The following is a 26,659-nucleotide window of genomic DNA, read 5'->3' as shown; positions in this document are numbered from 1 at the left end:
TTCGTGCCCGTTCTGTTTGCCATTGAAGGGGGCATAAACTCTCCACTGACCTGCTTCTCTTCAGGAAAACCCGGACGCACCCACCCCCTTATACTGGAGCCTTGGCACCAATGGCGCAAGTGCCAGCTTAGCAACACTGGGTCAAATGTTTATTTTCAGCATGATGGCTGGGAGGAAAGGGCGGCTGTTGCCAAAGCAACCAACATCCTGGGCAACCTCCAGTCGAGGCGCTAGGGGGCGTGGCCTCGCGAGCCCGAGCCTATAAGAGGCGGTGCCGCAGCCGCGTCCGGAGCTGGGCCTGTCAGCACCGCCGGGCGCAGGCGAGGCGGGCGGCCTAGCTTCTCCCCCACCCCATCTCGCACGGCCCGGTCGGGCGGGCCTGGACGTTGGCAGGCGAGGCCGCGCGCCCCACAGCGTCCTCTCCCCACAGCCCCTGCCCAGGAGCCAACATGGCGGGCGGCCGCGGCGACCCACGGCCGACGGCGCTCTGGGCCGCCTGGTTCGCCGTGGTGGTGGCGGCGGCGGCGGCCAACCTAGGGCAGGCGGAGGCGGAGGCGGAGGCGCCGGCAGACCGGAGCCTCGTCCAGCCCATGACCGCCTCCAACTGGACGCTGGTGATGGAGGGCGAGTGGATGCTGAAATTGTGAGTGTGCCCGCCTGCCACGCTGCCTTCGCGGCCGCCACCGTCCCAAACCCGAAAGGGCTCCGAAGGCGCGGGCGCCTCGGGGAGCGACCGCGGGCCCGCTCGGCGCTCGGCGCTCTACCTGCAGCGCCGAGCCGGGCTGCCGCGCTGCGCATGCGCACGGCCCTGCGTCAAATGCAGGCAGGCCACCAGCATCTTCATCTTTCTCTTACCAAGGTGGGGGGGTGGGGTGGGAGTTGGGGCACCTTTCCAAGGCGAGGGTGGGGATGGAGGGGTGAGGTGGTGTTAAAAAATGTGCCAGACAGATCGTGTGCTGAAGAGAAAGGGCAGTCATTCGGTGATATGTATGTGGAGCATAGCGAACATGGACCAGGGCAAAGTATTTGTAGAGGAATTGGTAGCAGCGCCATGAAGGTCAGGGCAGTTTGTGCAAAACATCATTGTCTTCATGTTGAAGACCCTGAGCTGTCATTGTAAAAGCGAAACAGAAAGGTGGTGTCTTTTAAGTTTTAAGCAAGTTTTATGCAAGTTTTGGTATTTGTTATAATTTTCAGATAGCGTCTCAACAGGTCGGAATGGACCCGACCGCAATAAGTTTGGGTTTTGTTAGTTTTGTATGTATGCATATCGATTTAAATCTGCCACTGTCATGGCCTTTAATAAATGTCCTCTTCCTGTGGAGAGACTGGAAGGGTTCGGACTGCTGACCTTTCTTTTGCAGCTGAACATGAGCACCAAACCCATCTGGCCCCCAGGCCTTTTGAATAATAGACGATGCTGAATGGTAGATAGTATCTTTGCTTGATGGAGGTGGGGCAATCTAGCTGTGAGTTCAGAGGAGGCACGGACTTTGTTCAATTTAACATTTAAAATTGTACTGGGAACGAAATAGCGCTGGTGGCACAGTGGTTTACACGTTGTGCCACGAATGACAAGATCTCTGCCCCAAACCCACCAGCCCATATGCAGAGAAAGGTGAGACTGTCTGCTCTAAAGACTTATAGTCTCGGAAACCCACAAGGGCCGCCCGCCTCTATCGTGTGGGGTGGCTGTGAGTCGTTACTGATGGCCATGAGGGAGTTTTTTAGAGGAAGGAAATGATCATTTCAAAGCAGGCTTCCAGTTGGCAGTGGCAAGCTGTTTCCTCAGTAGGTTGGAGAGACAGTCCTCATTTTCCTTCTAAAATGATGTTGGACCACCTTTTTTTGAGCCCCAGATTTGGGGCAGTGTGCAGACTTGCTCACTAACATCTCGGGTTGTTAACTGTATGCAGAGACACAAATGTGCATATGCCCTTCGCTTGCACAACCAAAATTTGAGTTTCTCAATTTAGATGGTGAAGAATATGGCCTGGAAATAAGTTACAAGCAGGTGCTTATAGAGTGAGATCCCCAGTGTGGGTTGAGGGTCTAAAGTGCAGACAACTCTTCAAATATGCATTATTTCTGTGGAGCCCCTCCCCCACATACACACCCCAAAAATCAAACTCATGCCGTTGAGTTGGTGCTGGCTCATATCAGCCCCACAGACAGAGTAGGTGGGCCTCTGGAGGCACTGTGGTTTCCAGCGCTGATCTTAACAAATGGCAGCCCGACGTGGAACCACTAGGACACCAGGGCTCCTTATTGTGGCCACAAAGAAGGGACTTCTCAGCCTTTAAGTAAAATGCTTTGGAGAGCATAATGAAACATTGAGGTTATTTAAGAGGTTAGAGACAGAAAACACTTATTAAAGTAAACCCCTACGATGGAGGGAGGGAGGGCAGCCATTTTCAATGAAGAGAAACAGCCTTAAAGTAAATGGAGCTCTCTGTTAGGACTGCTTATAATACTTTCTTTCAACTAGTCGCACAGCCGCTCCCCTCACCCCAGTAGATACTTCCACGATGGAGTGGTTTTTCAGGTATCTGTTTTTCTGGTAAAAGCGGAGTTTGTGAATGAAGGTACATGATGAACTCTGTCAGCTTAATGGTGGCACTTCTTTCTTGGTTTCTTTTGGAATAGCCATGTGATTTTTGTTTGTTTGTTTAAAAATAAAACTAGAGCATGCTAAAACCATATCAACTCCTTTTATGCTTGGCCACATTGACCCTTCAAATTTTACTTTATACAAGCCTAGACATGTTAATCAATAGCCCCGAGTTTGCCCCGTGTCCAGTTTTTGGAATTTGTGTGGGCCGGGAGGCGAGAGGAGACCCGTAACCCATGAGTCAGCTGTGCAGATGCGTGCTGTTGTTTCAGTGTTTGTCCTGTTTCCACTGAGGAGACTCCAGAATAGGTCAACGTGAAGGGAGTCTGGAAAGGAAATGGACTTTGGGCTAGTGTGTCCAACTTTCTCTTGAGTACTAGTATTTCAGTACTTGTCCTAAAGAATTATTGTGGTCTGTGTCTACTTGTGGTTTAGTTTTCTGTTTTCTTAGATAGCAAAACTCTTTTCTTGGAGAAACCCAACATTAAAAAAAAACCAAATTCAGTATGTTCTCAGGGCCACAATTGCCTACTATACATTTCTAAGAATTCATAAGCCACCAGTTAGTTTGTTTTCTGATGAATATAGTAGGAAAATGTGTATTAATATTTCTATTCGTGTTCACCCTGTACAGGTGAAGTGATCATAGTGAATGGAGTCTATTAGGATCCACACGATTTAGTTCCAAAGAGAAGTAAGTTGGAGACACTGGTGGAAATAAGATTATGAGATCCTGATGTAAACAACAAGTACAATACACAAGCTATTAACCAAACCATTGGAGGTTCTAAACCACGCAGAAGCATCCTGGAACCTGACTGGCTGTTTTTGAAAAAGCAGCCATTGGGAAGCCTAATTTTATTCTGAGACACATATATCATCATAAGTAGAAATCAGCTAGATGGCACCTGGTAGAGAAGTAGTTTTGAGGGCCTTCGGGTAGCTCCGTTCATTTTTAATATTTTATCTAGCAGTATGTTTGCTTTTGACATAAGTAATTCTTAAACTTTGTAGACAAGGCCTTATGCAAATTCTATATTATTTTCTTGACATATTAATAAAGAAGTAACAATGACTTGTCAACAAATAAATGTCAAAAATTATATATATTTAGGCCCCAGTTGGATTATTATCACATTTAGTCAATTTGACATACAACCTGTTTTTCTATGGCTTTTGAGTATTTCTACATGTGAATTCAGTTATACTGATTACATCCTTTAAGGTGTGTATTCTCATTTTTTGAATTGCTTCTCTCCATTAATTTAAATTTTTCCCCTTTTGCCTGCTTATCTTGTTTCATAATTTCATTCCATAGTTTTACCAAGCCAGTATAAATGACTTGCTGTGTTATTTTCCCTTGACATCTGATGAAAAGGTTGACCTTTTTCTCAGTTAAGGACACAAATCTAATCTTTAAAATGCCTTCCAAAGCCGCCTCCTTTTCTGATGTTTCATATTCTTCTCCCTTCCATCGCTTTGCAACCTTTTGCTATTTTAAAACTTGCTTTGCTTGCATTCTACCCATCTTTGAGAATACTGCTTTTGTTCTTTTGAGACATAAGACCTTGCAGTGGAGAACAGCTCATATATTGTTCTGCTGACTTTCATTTCCAAAAGACATAAGTGGATCTAAAGTAGCTTAATTTGGGGCTGCCTCATTTAAACTGTTAGCTAAAGGAAAAGAAAGTCATTGGGTCATATTAGTTTGCCTTCTGTAAAGTACATCAATCTTTCTAAAACACTACTATTTTCAGAAATTGTTCCTGTGATGGTCACATTTCTAGATTGAAAGGAGGTGTTTGCTGATGGAAGAAAGTTGGTTTATTTCCCTAGGGTCTGTAGGTTCTACTCTTATTTTTGCAGTACTTTTGTACCTAAAATCAGCATGTCAAACAGCAGTGCCTTAACTTGCTCATGTCATATAAGCTTGCAGTTTAATGGATTGTCTTGATTAAATATTTAGGTGTCAAATTCAGGGTTGGGGGGGGCTGCGCTGGGAGACAAAGAAGAACAAGGTACAGTCCTTGACCTTCAGAGCTGGTATCATCTCTGTAATGAAGGAAATGAACAGTGTAAGTAAATTCAAATATGTACTGACTTCTTTGTCATGCACCTTTCCAATGCCTTCAAGTAAGAATCTGTGACCTCGGTCCTTTTTGAAAACCAAGCCTGTTGCCATTGACTCAATTCTGACTCATAGTGACCACAGAGGACAGAATAGAACTGCCCCCATAAGATTTCCGGAGCTGTGAATCTTTATGGAGAAGAATGCTAGTGGGGCAGGGCACTGTTGAGCAAATGCTGGGCTGTAAAAGATGAGTCTGTCTGCTCTCAGAAATGCTGTTTTGGGTCACCATGAGTCAGATTCAGCTGGCAATAAGCTTAGTTTTAACTTCATTGTTTTTATCTTTATTTGATCTTCTACCTTTGTAGAAAAGAATCCCTTCCCTGTCTTTTTCCTGTGAATTCGTTGGTGGGTTCGAACCAGTTAGCAGCTGAGTACTCAATCACTGGGCCACCTTAGCATAGGGCTCCTTAAGTGCTGTTCTCATGTCAATGGAACTCACTGCCATCCAGGTGATGCTCACTCATAGCAACCCCATAGGATGGGGACTGGGTAGGACTGCCCCGGAGGGTACTGAGACTAACGCTCTATGGGAGTAGAAAGCCACATCTTTCTTCCACAGAGAGGCTGGACGTTGCAAGCTGCTGGCCTTGCAGCCCAATGGGTAAAATCACTATGCCACAACATGCAGAAGAGAAGCTTATAAGCAAACAGATTTTGCTTTCAGAATGTTTCCACAAAGTATCTAAAGCCACAGGAGAACTTGTCATTCTCATCCTTTCCATCTTCTTCTTTATCGTCGTCAGTACCACCACAGAAAAGAGTCAAATTATTGTGCTACGTGGTCGAATGCTAGATCATTTGACCGCCCTAGCAATGAAGTATAATCATTATTGTTCTTGGTAATGCAGGCTCTGTGGTTGTAACAGTGCTAACTTCTCTTTGTTACTGTTGGATTCTCCTGACTAGCTTCTTACTCCCAACAGCCCTGTGCACCGAAAACAAAGCCCTCCCCAGCCTGGTGCCAGCATCACAGTCTTTACTAGGCTTTGAGTTCATTGTTGCCTCCACTGCGTCAGTCCAACTCATTGACGATTGTCCTCTCTTTTGCTGACTCTCCACTTTACCAAGCATGATGTGCTTCTCCAAGAACTGGTCCCTCCAGAGAACATGTCCAAAGTACGTGGGGCAAAGTCTTACCATCCTCACTTCCATGAAACATTTTGGCTTTGCTTCTTCCAGGGTGATTTGCTTGTTGTGCTGGCAGTCCCACGGTGTATTTTGGATTGTCCAACAGTGTGACTCAAAAGGTGTCAATTCTTCTTAGGTTTTCCTTATTAATTGCCCAGCTTTTGCATGCATAAGACTCGATTGGAAATACCTTGGCTTGGGCCAGGCATGCTTTAGTCCTCAAAGTAACACTTTAAAAAGAGCTTGTTTGCAGCATAGTAGATTTCTTGACTGCTGCTTCCATGGAGCCTTGGTGGTGTAGTTAAGCAGTGTGCTGCGATTCACATGGTCGCCAGTTCCAAACCACCAGCAGCTTCTTGAGATAAAGATTGGGCTTTCTACTCCCCTAAGCAGTTTCAGTCTTGGAAACTCACAGATGATTGCTACGACTCGGCATTGAATTGATGGCAGTGAGTTAAAAAGAGAGTTAGAGCAAGCAAATGTTTTGAGAATGATGAGGTCAATATGTATTTATGGATTGGGATAAGAGTTGTATGAACCCCCAACAAAATGATTTAAAAGAAGAAAAAGGGAGAGCTTCCACTAGCATTGAATGGGTAGCCAAGGAAAATGAAATTCTTAACAGCTTCACTTTTTCCCCATTTATTATGATGCTGTATATTGGGATGGGTATGAGGATTTTTGTTTTCTTTTTGTTGAGGTGTACTTCATATTGAAGGCTGTAGTCATTGATCTTTATCAACAAATGTTTCAAGTCAGTCTCTGAGCAAACAGCGCTGTATCATCTGCATATCAAAGGCTGTTGTTTCTCCAGTCTTGGCGCTTTGTTCTTTTTCATGTAGTCCAACCTCTTTGCTTGGCATAGAGATTAAATTAATAGGATGGAAGGCTGCAACCTGTTCTTAAACTAGAGTTTCCTCTTGTTGTTCCAACTTGTTGTTCCAACAGCTGCCACGTGACCTAGGTACAGATTCCTCATAAAACAATGAAGTGCCCGGAATTTCCATTTTTGGTAATGCTATCCATAATTTATTATGATACACATCGTCCATAGTCCAGTGTTTTTTCATAATCAGAACTTAGGTAAGCATCACTCTGCTATTTTCTGCATGCAGCCAAGATTCATCTGACAGCAATTATGTCCTTCATCCTGTGTCATTTGAATTCAGAGTGAATTTCTGACAGTTCCCGGTTGATGTACCTGCTATAAACATTTTGAATTATTTTCAGCCAAATTTTACCTACATGTGATATCAGTGATATTATAAAATAATTTCTGCATTTTGTCAGGTCTCCTTACTTCCAATGGACACAAATATGGATCTCTTCTCATCAGATTGGCCAGATAGTTTTCCAAATTCCTTGGCATTGTTGAGTGAATGCTTCCTCCCTTCCACCCTTGCATCCATTTGTATCTCACTTGGTATTTCATCGCTTTCTGGAGCTTTTGTTTCACTAATTCCACCTCTTCATTACCATCAGTTCTTGATCAAATGCTAGCTCCTGAAATGGTTAAAGGTTGAACGATTCTTTTTGGTAACATGACTAAACTTGCTTTATCGTTAGCTTCCTGTGTCATTCAGTATCTTGCTCATGTAATCTTTCAGTAATGCAACCAAGGCTTGAATTTTTTTCTCCAGTTCTTTTAGCTTGAGAAATATTCTTCCCTTTTGAATTTCTAATTCCAGGTCCTTGCCCATTTCATGATAATGTTTTTCTTCTCTATTTGTCCTTTGAAATATTCTGTTCAGCTCTTTTACTACTATTTCTTCCTTTTGCTTTAGGTACTCTGCACTCAGTCTCTTCTGACACCCATTTGCTCTTTATCTCCTATCTCTTTACTGACCTTTTGCTCTATTAAGTATTACTTCTACAAACTCTTAAATCCAAAAATGATTTACTTGTGTAAGTCACTACCAGTGCAGTCTTTTAAACTGCAAGACATTGTAACTGTCTGATGTTGTCATATGAAGGCAGAGTTGTCTAACATGTTTTTTTTTCAAGTATGAGAAGAATACTGAGAAGACAACACTAAAATCTAGAGGTCCTAGGGGAATTCATGAGGCTCTCCCCCCCCCACACACACATTATCTGATGTTAACTTGGCTACTGCAAAAATTGTGTCTCTGTCCGCCACCGAAATGGAAGCAAAATTTGCCTAGACAAACTTTTTGGAAAGAGATTTTTATTTGTCTTATCAATTAAGCATAGGAGATGAGATTAGGATTTTCCAATCACCTTTTCAAACAAAGGAAAGAAAAAGATTTCTATAGAAAAAGAGGAGAACCTTGGGAAGGGCAATGTCTACAATTTTGTATCTTTGTCACAGGGCATCAGCCTACAAACATCATATCCTCTCTCCATGCCTTGCCCTGCCGTGAGGGTCCGCACTCGCTGGGCTCCACACTCCAGAAAGACTTCTCATGCCCTTTCCCAGGATTTACAAGAATAAGCTTCATCTTGCTAGTCCTTAAGAAACACTCCTCAAACTCACTCACTGCAGTGGAGACCATTTCAATGTACAGCGACCTTATAGGGCAGGGTAAAATTGCCTAGGCGTTTCTGAGACTGATACTCTTACAGTGAAGAAACTCCCTAACCTTTATTATCTCAGGTCTTGGGTAGTCCTCAGAGTGTGTGTCCTTGGGACTGATTCATTGCTGAGTGCAGCTCTTTGAAGAAATGAGTGGAACACTGGTTATCTTACAGAGAAGTAGGAACCACATCGGTTATCTTACAGAGAAGTAGGAACCGTTTGAAGTAGTTGGAGTCTAATTGAGCAATAACAAAATGAGGAAGTGCGCTACAGGAAGGGGTAACTTAAGATGATTTGGGATAGTTTCTACCAGAGTGAGCTTAACTCAGAAGGTAGAGATAAGGGGCATGCAGCTTCTGCTCTGCTCAGTCTCCCTCTCCCCTAAGAGAGTTCCTACTTCTAAGTGTTTTTATGAGCGAACATGGATGGAAAAATGAGCCTGGCTCATTTCTGCCCGGGTCTTAGCTGGTTGGTACCATGACCTAATTGAAGTTGTGGTTTCTGAAGGTCAGGTGGAAAGAGGGGAAATGCATGCTTTCCCTTTAGCACTGGGGTCCGTAGCTGTGACTATCCAGTTACCTGAAGAGGGAACTGGTGGTTAAGCATTGAAGGCATGGACTCTGCTTTGGCAGCCCCCACCTGCCCACCAGTGCATCCCACTGGTTTCTGCTAATGAAGAACATTATTGGTACATATTCATACATGGTGCTCCTCACTGCCCAAATAGGTGGCCTCTCCCCTTACACCTTAACACCCCGAATCTTTGTCCCCTTACACCTTAACACCCCAAATCTCCTTGGCCCTTCTTCATGATACTTTGGTTTGTTGGTGGGTGGTTGTCGAGTTGGCCCTTGGTCCATGGTGACTCTCAGGGCAATGGGACAAAACTGCCTCATCAGTTCTGCACCTCCTCCATGACTGAATATGGATTGGGCCATTTGTATCTGGCAGGACCCTTATCATAATTTGCACCTAGAAATTTATTGGTGAGTTCCACCCTCTAGTAGATGTCATAATTTTCAGGATGCTTTCAATTTTTCTTTTTTCTCTTTTTACATTTTGTGATAGCATGTCAGAGAATGTTCTTCTATAGATTAAGATTTTACCATAGGGCTTAGAAAAATGAGTAACTTTTGCTGTAATTGAGGCATCATTCTTTAATTTTATTCATTAGTCTTAGAAAAACAGTATGATTCATTGGCACAGATCATTCTCAGTGCTTTGATCATAGTAAGTGAAAATTGTATTTTTCATTGGTCATCTCATTATTGCAAAGATCCAAAAAAGAAAGAAAAATGAAATGTGTGGCTAATTGCCTCAATAAACACCTCCATCCTTTGCCAAGAGGCCAGAAGAAGAAGCTGGTTTCTGGCTACATAGTCTGGACACAAAGTGGGAAATGCAGAACAGATTCTCATGTACTCCATACTTTCAGAGCCACGGAGGCTGGAAGAAGCCTTGACATTATTATTTTGAGATAATGCTTAAGCCTGCAATCAAAATATTCCCTGAAATCTTACTAAAACCAATCAGTATAGCTTACCTAATAAAGAATATCTGCCTTGAACATTATGTTGTTTGTGGTTGTTACATAACGTCATGCCAACTTGATATATAGAAATGTAGGAGTGGAGTCGAGCCTGTCAATCAGGTTACAACCGGATGGTACCTCCTTGGGTAGATATAGCCTTCTCATAAGAGGGGGGGGTGTCCTGGGAGCTCCCCCCGACCCCCTGCGCCATTTGCTCTTATTTTCCTGTTGACAAGCCATACTGAGACTTGCTCGAGCCCAGTAATGCAGCTACCATCATTGGATCCAGAAGCCTGTGATCTTCCTGCATTCTGCATCATTGCATGTGACTGTGAATCTGAAGAGAGACTTATGAACTAATATTGAATTTATGGACTTGATTGGGGCTTGGATGTTTTAATGATGCACAATTACTTCTTGATACAAAGTTCTTTCCTACACATATGTGTATCACTGGATTTGTTTTTCTAGTCAACCCGGCCTCATACAGGATTGTAGGAACTATGCATATGTATCCAAATGAACAGCAGCAAATCAAGAGATTAGGTAGGAAACTTTGTGGGCAGCAAGTTTATGTTAATACAAGAGGAGCAATTTGGAGAAAGCATGAGAATGTTTGAACAACTCAAATGATACAGTGTCACTGAATTGTACATTCAGAAAACAATGAATTTGAATTAAGATTCATGTTGTTAAAATTTTTACATTTAAGAAATAGGTTTATTTAATGTCTGCCCCATGAAATGCTTAATTAATGAAATCTCATATACAATTCTGTGAGGTCATGGAATGAAAAACCACTGGCTTTCAACCACCTGATACACAGTAGAACCCAAACTGCTTTCTGCAAGAATACTAACATGGGTAGAGCATGCTGTTGAATTTTTTCTATAAATGGTTATGAACCTTGGACTGATGCCCAACTTGGTTTAATTTTACACACACAGTGTTTTGGCTAGCTGGACTATATTTTAAATGTCTTTATGAATTCTGCTTATTTTACAAATCATTGCCACTTAGAAAACATCTAAATTGAAAAGATACAGTTTTATGGTTTCCATGATAATAAAATTGTTAATTCCTCCTGGAGGCTGTTAAGGCCAAGAAGGCTTAATTAATATATGAGAAAAATATTGTGGCAAGTTAGTTGATAGTTCTTAGGAGTAGATTGCCACCATGAACTCATGTGAACATGCATGTGTACCTAAATAAATTGATGTGTCTAAGAGTGTGTGGGAGGGGGATGACTGGATTTCTGCTTCTTTGTATTCATTTGGCTGTGGAGATTTTTTTCCTATAGAATAGAATAGTTCTAAATTACTGCCCTTTATAATCAAAATAATATTCATTTAAAAAGCTTTACTCAACAATGGATCTGTCCCCATACTAGATATTCATAACTGGCTTACCTCCATCACCAAAAGAACATACTCATCCATCCCTGGTCACAATTAGTGAACATTAATTTCAGCACATGTACCTATTCTTATCTTCTTAATGAAAGTGTGATTGAAATATTTACCCTTTTGTGATTAATTTCATTCAGCATATGGTCCTCTAGATTCATCCATATTGTAGTGTATTTTGAGACTTCATCATTATTTTTTGTAACCGAATAGTATTCCAATGTGGGTATGTACCACATTTTATCCACTCATTGCTTAATGAGAACGTAAGTGTTTCCATTGTTTTGCTGTTGTTAGGAATGCTGCCATGACAATAGGTGGGCATGTGTCTGTACGGTTGCTGGTGTTAGGTCTCTGGATGTATACCAGGAGTGGGCTGGATGAGTCTCAGTCTATTTCTAACTCTTTTGAGGAAGTGCTGTACTGTTTTCCATAATGGATATATTGTTTTACCGTCCCACCAGCAGCAAATAAGGTCTTCAGTCTTTCCACAACCTCACCATGATTTGTTGTTACAATTTTCTTTTCTTTCCTCTCTTATTTAATCGTTCTCTTCTTCTTTTTTAACCAGTGCCAGGTTTGTAGCACTGAGGTGACATCTCATCATAATGGCTAATGATCATGAACATCTTTTCCTGTTTGTTCACTGTTTGTTCACTGCTTGGATGCTATTTTTGGTGAAGACTCTGTCTTTTGCCTGTTTTTAGTTAGTATTTTGTCTTCTTGTCATTGAGTTGTGGACATTTTCTATGCATTTTAGAGATTCAACTCCTCTCAGGAAGTTATTCCCAAGTGTTTTTTTTTTCTCTTCCTAGCCATAAGGTTCTCTTGGTATTATTTGACAAAGTATTTTGATGTGTAGCAAATTTAATTTTTAGAAGGCCACGTCTACTTTGTCCTCTGTTTTTGTTCTGTACATTTGTAGTTGTTTGATATTTTTGTTCTACAAACAATTAGCTCTCACATTGGTTTTTAAATGACACTTATAAGACTCCTTCGCCCCAGGTTCAAGATATCTGCAAGGTTTTCAGATGATGACCTGACCACACTTTAGAGCCTAAATGTTGTTAGAGTGTTACCTTGCACTCTCTTGCCTTCCTTTGTTTGTGTGTGTGTGTGTGTGTGTGTGTGTGTGTATGTGTGTGTGTAGTGGGAGGTGAGGGGAGGCTGGAACTGAGAATCCCTTTTTCATCTGAGTGCTTTTTGCCTCATTGTAGAGATAATAGTTTCTACTTAGAAAAATAGTTCAAACAACTCAGGAATGGAAAAGGTGGGAAATAAAATTGGAAGAATTAACATTTTTACAGTGCTCAAATATGCTCATCCAGAACCTAGTTTAGCTCCCCAGTGTCACGTAGAAGTTATATATATTTACTATGAACACTGTCAAAACATGCAGAAAAATATCAGGGACGATATAGTAAATACCCACTGTCATCAGCTTTGGCAGCTATCAACACGTTGCAAGCTGTGTGACAGCTGTACCTCCCTACTCTCTACCCTTTACCGGTAGAATCTACATACATAGTGTTCACCTGCTCTGTGAACAAAAATTCAGTGATGGCAAGTCTTTTTGATGTCAGTAATATCCGTGCCCTCATTTTTGTCTGTAGTGTTTGTTTGATTTTTAAATTAGGCAGGCTTTAAAAATACATGTTTTCTTGTTGGCATTTTGGAATATTATTCAAATTGCTTTATATTTTCCCTCTCATGGATTCTACTGTTCTATTTTGTAAACATTGACTATGTTGTTTAACAGCTTTATTTCTTCTGAGCATTTTTAAACAAAAAAAGTTGTGTCATATGCTAATATTTTAGGTGGATTTCCAGTATATGCTACTGATGGCCTGTAATATTTCACATGAACCGTAGCCCTGCCAGCTCCTTAAGCCTCCATCAAGCTTATCTCCACACACGCCATCATCACCACCACCACCACCAATCATAAACCAAACCTACTGCTAGTGAGTTGATTCTGGCTCCCAGCCACCCTGCAGGGTTTCAGAAGATATACATTGTTAATGGCAGCAGATACTGTCGCTTATGGTGGCTTGAACTGCAGAACTTATGGCTAATTGCCCAGTATTTTCTTGGCAACACCAACATGGCTTCTTTAGCTCATCACAGGTCCTTCTAATTTCAAGTGCTCTCCGGCCCCTTCTCAAGTAGCAGTCTTCTCAGGGTGCCCGTTCCATCACCTGCAAGCGATATCCTGAACCACTTCAGCGCTTTCTGCTCTCCGTGTTTGTGCTGTTTTCTAGGACCATGGAGTATAAAGCGAGGCTACTAGATGGTTGCCAGGATAACTACCAAATTTCCCATTTCAGCTCTTCATTTCACCACATCCTTCTCTATTCCATTTTATACCAAGTAACAGTTCTAAAATATAATTCTTTCTGTAAACCTCATTCGTTCTAGATCCATATACCACTTTCTTAAAGAATATGGATGATATCTTCATCCTTTCTAAGCCTTACCTACTAGTCTCTCTAGTTAAAATATTACTTGGCCCTTTCTGATTGTCACCCTACTTAAGATCATAGCACAGATGTTTCTTTCTCTGGGGGCCCTTCTAAAAATAGTACGACCCCCCCTTCCCTCCTTGTATCTTGTACTACTTCTAGACTTGTACTTTCTGCAGATGACTGCAATTACCCCTGTGTGTACCAGCATTTGTTTGTGAATTGTACAGTGCACAGGGAGAGGAGACCACCAGTCCACCTTGGCTCTGGTTAATGTTAACAGAATAGAAAAAGTCAGTGTAAAAATCAGACTCCAGGCTTTAAGGGACAGGTGTTTATAGCTCTTTAGCTAGAAATCTAGCCGGCAGAGCTGACTTAGATGATTTCCCTTCTTGGGGTGATTGGAATTTGGAAACACCTCATCCCTGGGAATCCACTGGCAATAACTATCCAGTCTCTGCCCAGGGGCTGTGATGTGTCTGAAATTGGGTTGAATAGTTTAATGTCACCCTTGTGAAATTCCTCTCCTTCAGTGGGGCAGTAAAAATATGTCCACCTCAAGGTCCAAAAATTATTTATAAAGTAACAAAAAATTTTGTTCGAAATCTCAAATTTCAATGCTGTAAAAATAATATGGAAATTTGATAATTTATACAGTTCCATAATTAATAAAAATCATATGAAACTTTGATTAATTATTTTTTCTGGAGAATTTAATGTTTATGCATTAAGTCCTAGGGGTAAAATGCATGTTTGTCTGTATGTATCAAATGACTTTGGAAATGTTTGATTTGCTGCTTTGTAAATCGAACTTTGAAAAGAGTCAGTCTTCTGTCTTGTTCTGTGGACTGTTTTCCATATGTGGATATTGATTCACTGTTCTTCTCTTTCAGTTATGCCCCTTGGTGCCCATCCTGCCAGCAGACTGATTCAGAGTGGGAGACATTTGCTAAGAATGGTGACGTTCTTCAGATCAGTGTGGGGAAGGTAGATGTCATTCAAGAACCAGGTAGTGTAATGTTGAACAGTGAATGGCAAAGTTTGTTCATAATTTTCCATTTTGAAAATTTCTTACAGATTTACCTGTGAATTATCCACTTTCAGTCAACAGATAACAGCACGTCATTTCTGGGTCTGTCTAACACATGTGTAAATATCTACATATGCACTTTTGTTACATGTAATTCTTTTATTTTTTCTGAACTGTCTGAAAGTAGCATTGCACTGTACCCATCAGCAGGTTTGCATAGGATGTTCTGCCTGTTATCTCAAGGAGCTCTGGTGGTGCAATGGTTACAGATTGGGCTGCTATCCACAAGGTCCTCAGTTCAAAACTACCAGCCCTTCCAAGAGAGAAAGACAGGACTTTCTTCTCCCATGAATAAACTCCCAGGGGCAGTTCTATCCTGTCCTATAGGGTTACTATGAATCAGCATCGATTAGATGGCAGTGAGTTTGATTCAGTTTTGTCTGTCTCTCACTCTGGGGATTACAAGCAGTTAGCAATCCACTCTTAACCTAATGGTTGTTAGTTCTTATCTGCCCAACAGTTCCACAGAAGAAAGGGCTACTTCTTAAAGGATGCTTTGTCTTATAAAGATTACAACCCAGAAAACCCGACAGAGCAGTTCTACTCTGTCAAATACAACTCGGGCTCGTGGCCCGAGTCACCTTGCTGGCAACAGGGTGGGATTTGTGTGTGGAGAGTTATCCCCTGTGTGCCTCTTCATACAAAATTCTGAACCGCAATCCAATCAAAGTTCACCAATTGCACCTGGTTACTTTTCTTGTAAGCCATTTTCACTTTAGAATAGCACAACACCCTCCCCCCACCATTTATTTTTGCGTCATGTTGACATTTTAAGAGAACAGGCTAGAATTTGATGAAATGTCTTCACATAGTGGCATTTAACTCATTCTTATATTGTCTATGTTTTTTCCTAAATTAAAATTTGATCTAGAATATAGACTCACTTGCCCTACCACCCTCTTTTCAGAGAAAAAAAGTAAAAGTTTTTCAGCATGCATCCTTTCCCCCAACAATGAAAAATTTTGTATATCTCTGTATATAACCCAGAATCCAGGAGAAAGTAGAGGTATCTGCTTTTGCTGCTCTCTTGGATCGCTCCAGCACTTCCAGTGGGGAGTAGCATAACTAGATTCAGGCTGGACAATTCGGGCAAGCATGTGTCATATTATTTGCTGGGACTCCATGTTGCACTCCATCAGAAGCACATACTGTCACCATTAGTGGTGTCAAGTTTGAGGGCTGGCTTAAGTTGGTGACACCCATCTCAATCATTAGTCAACAACACCAATTTATAATTAATTAGAAGATAATCTGTGGGGTGATAGTTTGAGGTTTTAAAATATATGATGAACTTTCCAGTGAATCACATATTTCACTGTGAATCTTGTTTGATAGATTTCTGATTTTATCATTTATCTGCATTTATTAGTTGCAAGTGCTGAATGTTTGAAGGAAAGGAAGCACTTTTATCTCAAAGAAATGATGGGAGAGAGAAGAGACTCCTTTTTATTCTGAAAATATGTGCATAGTAAATTTGTTTCTAGTTTAGAAATAATTTTTTAAATCATTTTATTAGGGGCTCATACAACTCTTTTTACAATCTGTACATACATCATTTGTGTCTGGCTGTCCGGCACATTCATACATATGTTGCCATCAGCATTCTCAAAACACCTGCTTTCTACTTGAGCCCTTGGTATCAGCTCCTCATTTTTCCCCTCCCTCCCCGCTTCCCCTTCCTCTGAACTCTTAATAATTTATAAATAGTTATTATTTTATGATATCTTACACTATCCGACGTCTCCCTCACCCAGTTCTCTGCTATCCGTCCTCCAGGGAGGAGGTTGCGTGTAGATCTTGTCATCTGTTTCCCCTTTCTCCCTGACCCTCTCTCCACCTTCCTGATATCGCCACTCTCACCACTGTACCTGAGGGGCTCATCTGTCCTGGATTCCCCATATTTCCAGTTCCTAACTGTGCCAGTGTACATCTTCCAATCCAGCCAGTTATGTAAGGTAGAATTTGGATCATGATAGTGGGAGATAGGAAGGATTCAAGAACTAGCGGAAAATTGTATGTTTCATTGTTGCTACACTGCACTCTGACTGGCTCGTCCCCTCCCTGCAGCCCTTCTGCAAGGGGATGTCCAATTTCCCCCAGATGGGCCCTGGGTCTCCACTCTGCACTCCCCCTCATTCACAATGTTATGATTTTTTTGTGTGTGTGTGTTTGATGCCTGATACCTGATCCCTTCAATGCTTTGGCATCTCACAGGCTAGTGTGCATTTTCCATGTGGGCTTTGTTGCTTTTTAGTTATATGGCCCCTTGTTTATTTTCCAGCCTATGGGACCCCCAGATTCTATATATTTTGACAACTGGGCACTATGAGCTTTCTTCATCACACTTGCCCATGCACCCACTTTGTCTTCATTGTTTGTCTCGGGGTAGGTTGGTGTGCTTCTTCCTTGTGGGCTTTGTTGCTTCTTAGCTAGATGGCTGCCTGATTGTCGTCAAGCCTTTAAGACCCCAGATGCTATATCATTTGATAGCCGGGCACCATCAACTTTGTTCGCAACTTTTGCTTATGCACCCACTTTGTCCTCAGCGATCAGGTTGGGACAGGCCGATGTGCTTCTTCCATATGGGTTTTGTTGTCTCCCAGCTAGATGGCTGCTTGTTTATCTTCAGGTCTTTAAGACTTCAGGTGTTATATCTTTTCTTAGCTGGGCACTATCAGCTTTCTTCACCACATTTGCTTGTGCACCCATTGTCTTCAGCGACTTCAGGTGCTATATCTTTTTGTAGCTGGGCACCATCCACTTTCTTCACCACATTTGCCTGTGCACCCATTGTCATCAGCAATCCTGCCAGGCAGGTGAGCATCTCAGACTGCCAAATTGTTAGAACAAAGTGTTCTTGTCTTGAGGGAGTACTTGAGCAGGGGCCCACTGTCCATCTGTTTCCTTAATACTAAATCTATAAATATATGTACATAGATCTATTACCCCCTCGTTGTATATAAATATATTTACATCTTTATTTGTCTGTATTTAAATCTCTATGCCTACCCTTTGCCTCCTAGTTCTTTCCTCTGTTTCTTTGTACTTTCCTCTTGTCCTACTGTCATGTTCTGCCTTCATTTGGGTTTTAGGAATTCCTCTCGGGTTACATTGCCCTCGATCCAGCCCTGCTAGACTTCCCACACCCTCTTTGAGACTGATTTTGGATCACTTGTTAGTCCCTTGTCCCTGGGATTGTTAACACCCTCTTCCTTTGCCCCTAGAAATAATTTTTATATTTCATATAAATTAAGAAAAATCTGCTTCATATGGTACTAATATTTAAAACTGGACTATTTTCAATAGAAATTCTTTTTCTGTCTATGTCAGTTTCTATCTGTTGTATCTCTTTATTACAGAATAAAGTAATGAATTAGATATGAAAATATAGCTACTTGTTTTTATATAATAATGCAAGAAACACAAACTAATGAATTACTAATTTTCTGGACAACGGCATGGATGGTGCCTGTTAAATCCTTGTGCCTACAAACCCATGAAGAGAGCTTTATTAAAAGCCAAGCCATGAATTCTTAAGCCTTCACCTGTTTAAGCTTTGAAATGAAACTACCTCTGCCTGTTTACTCTTTAGAGACAGACACATTCTATTTATTAGGCTTTCCCCCCTTTCTGTTAGAGTGAGTTATTCTGTTTGTAGATCGTGTCATTGCAATTACGTTTTGCTGAAAACTTAATATTTTAATAGTTTGAAATCAGGTAAGAGTCTTGTCGGTTAGGGAGCCCAAGACATGTTCTAGAAATGCAGCTGGCCTATTCACATTTAGTCATTTGCATTCTGATACCTGTGAGGAATTCACAGCATGATTTGAATGAAAAGAATTAAACAGCTCTTTGATGCATTCACAAATCTAAAGTGTGACTGAGTATAATGCTTCCATCTAAAATGTAGCCTTACATCTTTTGTACCTGAATTAAGCACTCTTTTAATGAGTTAGAGAAAACAAGTATGAAGGAATATGTTAAGCACAAATCAATATTGATGGATAGTTTTAATGTAATATAAGCATTACATATTACATATTAATATGAAATACATATTAAGGAGGAAGGAGAGTAAACTCTTCAGTCTCAAATTCTCTAAGCATTATGAAGAATCCATCTGTAGTTGAAAATGTGATATTTTTTCATGTAGTAGAATACATTTTTAAAATGACAAAGGCTCTAGAATTCTCTTAAATGCTAAAAATGTAAGAACTGTAGCTCAAATAATAATTAGGAAGACAAAAGTACATGCATACCTGTTTGAGGTCTTAGAGAATATTTTACTCAGATTATATTAAGTTATAATTTTACTTTTAAATTATGAACCTAATTTATAGACCTTGTTGGACACAAATGAGAGAGAAAAAAAAACAGTCCGGATGAAAAAGAAAAGGTAAAGCTGTATTTCGGTTGATCAAGCAAAGAGCAAACCAGACTAGAGTCCCAAGGCAAGCTCTCCCAAAACAGGGGGTTTGCAGTTTTCGGTGGGTATAACCCATTGTCATGGAGTTGTCTCAGACTCATAGCTACTCTCTATAGGACAGGGTAGAACTTGTCCTGTGAGATTCTGAAATTGTCACTCATAGGGGAATAGAAAACCACGTCTTCCAATATGGCTGGTGGTTTTGAACTGCTAACCTTGCAGTTAGCAGCCCAATGTGAAACCGCTACACCACCAGTGCTTCCAGGAAGAAAAGGAAATTATGAGTGTGTAACATATTTCAGGGAAATATTCATGAATGTGTCTTAGTGCAGGGATATGACACCTTAATAGAGTTTAGAAGTAATGAGTGTTTATTCAACAAATATTTGAATATCTGTCATGTTCTAGACCAGTGTTTCCAAAAATGGGTAATACCACCCCCTGGAGGCTGCTGAGATGACCCAGGGAGACTACAAAAACAGATACCTACTCTTTATTCAGTGTTATGGGCTAGAGAACAAATGTTTTTCATTGCCAGGGCGATGCTGAGTAATTTGTTTTCTGAAATGAGCAACCAGTGTGGTATGCCAGAAAGGTTTGGAAACTTATGCGCTAGAGCAGTGGTTCTCAACCTTCCTAATGCTGGGACCCTTTAATGCAGCTCCTCATGTTGCGGTGACAGCCCCCCTCCCCCAACCATAAAACTCTTTTCGTTGCTGTTTCATAACTAATTTTGCTACTGCTATGAATCGGGCAACCCCTGTGAAAGGGTCATTCAACCTCCAAACGGGCAATGACCTACAGGTTGAGAACAGCTGCTATAGACCTTGTTAATAGATACCAGTGATACAGAGGGGAGTGAGGGAGACATTATGTTGGGCCCTTATTGACCTCATGCTTTAGTGAAGGAGATAAATGGTCATATAATAATTGATGATGCTAAGAGTTATGAAGAAAGTTAAGTGGGATAAAAAGATAAGGTGACTACTTTAAATAGGGTGACAGGAAGGACTGTTTGACCAGAGGTTTTGATGCGCCGAGAAAGTGAACATCACATCACCAAGCTTTGGAGGAGGAGCCTGGCAGGCAGATCAAGTTGCATTTGCAGTTGGGAATGTACTTGGCTATTCCAGGAAGAATGTGATCACCAGGCTAGTAGTATTAGAGATAAAGTGGACCAGTGAGGTAGCCAGGGACCTACTCATGCAGTTTCTCTTATGGCAAGGAGTATAGCAAGGAGGTGAGATTTTATCTGAGGTATGACTTAAAAAAAAAGGCATTTGGAAAATTTATAGAAAGGCAGTGACATGATGTGCACTGTGTACAAATTCCTATTTGGTAACATTACTGGTTCATCATCACGCATCCTTTCATCATAGCTGCCATGTCACAAGGATGTCGAGAAATAATCTCATTTCCTCTCTCAGGAAATAAAATTTAAAAAGAAGTGAAAGCATAGATTTTTAATATACTCATGTATACTCTTTTTTTTTTCATGTATACTCTTTACAAGAGATTCTTTTGGATAATTTCAACAGAAAATGAGATTTTTGAAGTGGTAAAACCAAGGATTATAAACTTGCAATTTTACAGCTGAAAGGTACAAGTCAAGGAAAGGACAGTTCAATGGATTAGTAGTGTTACATTGCCTGCTTAATACTGAATAAATCAGGTTATGTTTCAGTTGAGCTGACTTGGGAAATTAAATATAATGAGTTTGTACTTGAGCCTTCTGTTCCAAGCAGATGAATTTAGCTGTCAAGGACAGGCAGGCAGCTGGTGCTTAGAGAGCACCCGTGGGTGATTAGAGGTAATCCTGGCCCCCACCACAGCCAAGAATAAGCTTTATGGTTAAAACCCTCAGTTTATTACAGAAGCCAATTTGGCCTCTTACACTTTATTTAGAGATTTATTTTTCATTTTCTAAGTTGTAAATTTTAGCCTTTTATGTTCTTTATATTACTAATTCTATTTCAATCTCAAAGTTAAGGTTAGCTCTACTTTGTATTGTGTTTTTCTTTTGCCATTCCCTTTGGTAGTAATAGCTAACATTTACTGAGCATTTAGTTTAGCCTGTTGTCGTGGTAGGAGCCATGGTGGCATAGTGATGTACAATTTGTACTGTTAACTACAACATCAGTTCAAAACCACCAGCTGCACCTTGGGAGAAAGATGAGGCTTTCTAGTCCCATGAAGAGTTGTAGTCTTGGAACCTCACAGGAGCTGTTCTACCCTGTCTGATTAGGGTCACTGTGAGTCAGAACTGACTCAGTGGCAGTGAGTTTGGTCATCATGATAAGTTCTTAACCATGATGTAGCTTTACAACAACTCTCCGAAGAGCAAGCGATTCATCTCCAAATTACTCACAGAACCGAGGCTCGGAGAAGTTAAGTGTCATGCCCTTGCAACCCAGCTAGGTAAGTTGTAAAACCGTGCTACTCACTATCCCTATATTTTTAACATTGAACTTTAATTTCTTCTAAAGTTTATTTTAAGCTTTAATTTCTTTTATATATCAATATAATATCATACTATCATCATTTATTGCCTTTCTCTAACCTTAAACTCTTCCTTTATCTATTTTTGCATATATTTAAAGTAGATATGCTGATAAGATGTTTGAAATGTTGTGACATTCTATATTGGTGGCCTTTTTGTATTAGGATACCAACAGCATTTGGTAGTGGGAGTTACCCTTCAAGTACAAAGACATACTAATTTGGGGTGATGTGTGGTTTATTTAAAGGTTTAAAATGCACTGGTTTCTTTCAAAGTTCTTGAAGTTCCTTAAAGTGAGCCCTTACTCAAACATGGAAATTAATTACTGTGGAATGTTATAATTGTTAAGATACACATTTATTTGTTTTTATTTCCGTACACAACAACCTCAAAACTTAGATAAACCCAGCAACCACAAACCACTGGCATGGAGTCAATTCTGACACACAGTGACCCTATAGGACCGAATAGCACCGGTCTCTTTGAGGTTTCTGACGTTGTAAGACTTTATGGGAGCAGAAAACCTCATGTTTCTCCATGGAGTGACTGCCTGGTGAAGTGCAACTGCTGGCCTATAGTGGCCCAACTTTAACCTACTGTGCCAAGAGGGCTCCTGGAGTGAGTGCCTCTCTGCTCCAGGGGGTCATATTTAAATCAGAAACTTTCCCTGATACTTCATAGCATCAGTGGAAAAGATTGGAGGGCACTTTAAAGGCACTGAGAAGAGAGATGGAGCTATCAACTGCCTTTCAGTCTTTCAAAAGTCACAGCTTTACTGTGAATTTCCTGTAGTGTTGGGTTGTTGTGCTGCCACAATCCAAGGAGGAGTTGGTTGCTCTATGGCAGACACTGTAGTCTGTATGCTTTCTAGATGTAGCATCTTTTCAGTATCTCTCCCACCCTCAAACTAGTAAGACACAGAGCCAGGGTTTGGCCTCAGTCAAACTCACTGTAGGAGTGTGTGCACTCTCCTCTCTATGTAGTAAGTAAGACATGGAATCCTGGAGCACAAACCGAGGACAATTTGGTGTGCTTACATCTGAAAACACTGTTTACTCAGGTAGATTTAAATGTCTATTTCATGTACCCATATTATTTTTACAATACCCGTAAAATGTGTTTAAGAATTGTACCTGATCTTATAAAATATTTCCCACCGTATTATTCATTTTAAACTTAAAACTGCTATAATAATTAATACCTATAATTTGAGGCTTTATATTGCGCCACATGTTACGCGAAGCATCTTACGTGCTTGACCTAATCTAACCTCAGAATAAACTTGTGACTGCCTTTAAATTCCCATTTTATGGCTGAGTTAACTGAAACCAGAGAGCTATGATTATTTATTTCAAGTCATACTATTAAATGGAGAAGTTAGTATTTCTCTCATGTCAGGTGACTCCAAGCACACCCCTCAGCCTCCATGCAACCCCAATGAGCTCCTGCAAAAGCCTCAAGGGTACTTGTTGAAGAGAAGCAAGTTACCTGCCAGTAACTAGGAACTGCTAGGTGAATAGAAATGGGTAGAACATAACATTTTTAAGTAAAAATGTATGCTACATGCGACTTAAACTTTGTCAGGATTAAAGTAATATGATTATGAAAGGAAGCTCTCACTCTTGAACTTGAGTTCGTGCTTGAGTTATACTGAGTCTGACTTTAACTGTCCCTTGTTTATGCTTCTTGTAGGTTTGAGCGGCCGCTTCTTTGTCACCACTCTCCCAGCATTTTTTCAGTAAGTTTGCATCATCTTCCTATAAAGATAAGAAAGCAGTTACTGTATACCAGGGACTCTAAGTTGTTTTCCTTAACCACGATTCCTTCAGCTTTCCAACCGAGGGAGAACCACTGCTCTGCACGGAGTGATCATTTTAGCAGGGATGTGTTGGCTGGAGTAATACAAGGAAGGAGAACCTGATGGCAGGCAGGAAAGAAATGAGTAGATAGAAAAGATATAAATTTTCTTATGATATAATTGATAAGATGATTCTTAATTAATAAGTAGGGATTGTTTATGCAGACCTGGTAGAGAAGGCCCAGCAGAGGAGACTGCATGGAAAGGCCAGAAGAAGAAACTGTGATTCCTTTACCTAGTTTTGTGTAGTTAGCCCAACGACTGGGTGAGAAGACTAGGGAGGTTCAGGGTGGTGATGGTTTACAGACGAAGAAAGGGATGGGTTCCAGAGATAATTAAAAGGATCAATGGGACTTGGTGGTCAATTAACCATCGGAAAGGAAGGCTCTGACGACTTTGTTCAGCTATCCCCACACTTCAAGATAAGGAATCATTAGAATAAAATGAAGTTTGGGAGATAAAACCATAATGGAAAAGATGCTAAATGTGAAGTGCTTGTAGTAATTCCAAATGGAAAAACTCAGGTGGCATTTTTTGGTGAGGAAATAGATCTCAGAACCTAGATATTAGGAATTTCATCAGCATTGAGATAGATAACAATCAAAATAAAGCTAGAGAGAATAATAGGTGGAAAATATAATAGGTGGAAAAGCTGGCCCGAAATAGAACCGAGAATAGAACAGCACTAGTTTATCTGCAAGGAAGATAAGGGGAAGACGAGGAAGGGATGGTCAGAGGAGCGGGTAGAAGTTGGATGGTCAGCTGAAAATCAGCCATGGGAAAGGAGGAACTAGGCGGATGTTCAGTAGTGGGCAGTGCCAAACACAGATCAAGTGAATTTGGCAGAACACTGCTCTTTAGCTATGACGTAGGAGTTGTTGAGCACTTGGACCCCCTATATGAGCAGTTTCAATGAAGTCACGGAAGCAGAGCCTACACTGACACCAAGCAGTGAATGAGTATTAAACAATAGAAACCTCACTGCCATCGGGTCAATTCTGACGGAGGACCGCCCTAAAGGAGAGGACTGCCTCCCAGGAGACTGCAGCTCCACCTGGGGGAGTAGAAAGCCTCACCATGGCAGCGCCCCTCCCTTGACGTTAGCAGCCCCACTAGGACCCAGTCTGCCACCAGCGCTCCCATGAGTATTAAAGGGGAGAGAGCAAAGGCAGGCTCCTTTTCTTAGAAGTTTGACTCTGGCAAGAAGGTGAGAGGGAGGGAAGGCTGAAGGGAAATAGGAAACTAAGAGAGGCTTGCTGCTTTTGAGGGGAAGAACTTGAAGGACAAACTTGGAAAGGTAGACACATTTATTTTAACTTGATAACAATTGTTCTCTTGCTGTTGTAAAGGTTGCAATATCTAGTTAGAAAAATAATTAAAAGCAACTTGGCAGATTAAATATAGTGAAGAACTTTGATTATTATAACAAAGTGTACAGTGATAAAAAAGAACATTTCGTTTTTTCAGCTTTGGAGTTTCTTATTTATGGTAGGTTAAAATGTGTTCATTTGCGCTCTCTGATTTATGTCTGACTATTTTTTTCCTTTATTTTAGTCAATGATGACAAAATCGGAGTGGGGTTCACTTAAACTAGTAGTCAAATTGGCGCTTATTCTTTGTAGTAACTATTGCTCTTTTTAAAAAACTTTTTTGAAATAAGGGTGAGTTTACATGATCATACCGTCCGTGTACAATTCAACAACTTAGCAAACCTCCCAGTGGCTTGCCCTGTTTCCCTCTTCCCTTCTCTCATTTAATGTTTGCCCATCTTCCTCATGTTCGGTGTGTCTCTTTTCCTCACCCCAAGTTAACCCTTGTCTGCCTACTGGCCTTGTGCTCTCCTCCTGTCGCTTCTCCTGCGCTCCTGGTGACCGTCAGAGTGTGTTCTTGGGGATAGGAAGACCGTCATTTTGCTGTGGTCTCATACTGCAGCGAGCTTTTTGTCACTGACTAACTTCACTCAGCATAATGCCATCCAAATTCATCCGTCATGGCACAGGGGGTTTCAGAGTGTCATCAGTATTCTTTAACAATGCAGAGTGGCCAACTGTGTAAAGGTAACCAAAGCTTGGTTAGCCATTTTTACACTGATGAACCCATAGGTTCTTTCTGTCTTGCTATTGTGTAGGGTGTTGCAATGGACATGCATATGCATATATCTCCTCATGCTGTATTCATTATTTCTTCAGTGTATATACCAAGTGTGTTAGGCAGGGTTGGCTAGAGAAACAAATCCAGTGACACTCATACATGCGTAAGAGAGAGCTTTGTACCAAGAAGTAATTATATACCATGCAAACATCCCAGCCCAGTCCAGATCAACTCCATAAGTACAATACTGGTTAATAAGTCCAATACTAATCCACACATCTCTCTTAAGACTGACAAAACCACGTGTTATGATGCAGAATGCAGGAAGATCCCAGGCCAGTGAGCCCAAAGTCTTGTGGCTCCAGTGGAAGTGGAAGCATCACATGGCTCAAGAACAGGAAGATGAAGGCAGAGAGAGGAGGCTCCCAGAGCCCGCCTTATGCAAGAGTCATGCCCACAAGGAGGCACCTGATTGACAAGCTAGACTCCACTCCTACACTGTTATGACTTCAGGTTGATAGAGAATTCTGTAACTACCACACCAAGTAAGGAGCTCTGGGGGGCGTAGTGGGTTATGAGTTGGGCTGCTAGCTGCAAGGTGAGCAATTTGAACCAACCAGCCTCTCAAGAGCAGAACGATGAGGTTTTCTGCTTCTGTAAAGATTTACAGCCTCAGAAACCCACTGGGTAGTTCTGCCCTGCCCTGTAGGGTTACTATGAGTCCCTTGATTCTGTGGCAGCGAATGAAGGCTATATAGTAATAGAGGCATTGCTGGGTCTTTCAGTCCCCACTGTTTGAGGAAGCACCGTGCCGCTTTCCTTAGTGCTTCTACTGTGTTACACGGATGAGGATTCCAGGCTGTGCATCCTCTGCAGCATTTGTTATTTT

At 41.2% G+C, this 26,659-nt stretch overlaps 1 protein-coding gene across 1 annotated transcript in view; it reads left to right on the top strand.

Moving 5' to 3' along the window:
- Positions 1 to 289: 289 nt before the first annotated feature.
- TMX4 (thioredoxin related transmembrane protein 4) overlaps positions 290 to 26,659 on the top strand; it is a 47,212-nt gene continuing 20,842 nt past the window's right edge. The window contains exons 1-3 of the mRNA XM_075563984.1: positions 290 to 643; positions 14,699 to 14,814; positions 23,514 to 23,559. Of these exons, the coding sequence (XP_075420099.1) occupies positions 450 to 643; positions 14,699 to 14,814; positions 23,514 to 23,559 (356 nt within the window). The 5' untranslated portion in view covers positions 290 to 449. The remainder of the gene's footprint in view (positions 644 to 14,698; positions 14,815 to 23,513; positions 23,560 to 26,659) is intronic.

This window comes from Tenrec ecaudatus, chromosome 12 (genome assembly GCF_050624435.1).
Source record: "Tenrec ecaudatus isolate mTenEca1 chromosome 12, mTenEca1.hap1, whole genome shotgun sequence".
Classification (NCBI taxonomy): domain Eukaryota; kingdom Metazoa; phylum Chordata; class Mammalia; order Afrosoricida; family Tenrecidae; genus Tenrec; species Tenrec ecaudatus.
Note: the sequence above shows the minus strand (reverse complement) of the source record. Positions and strands in the feature narration are given on the sequence as shown.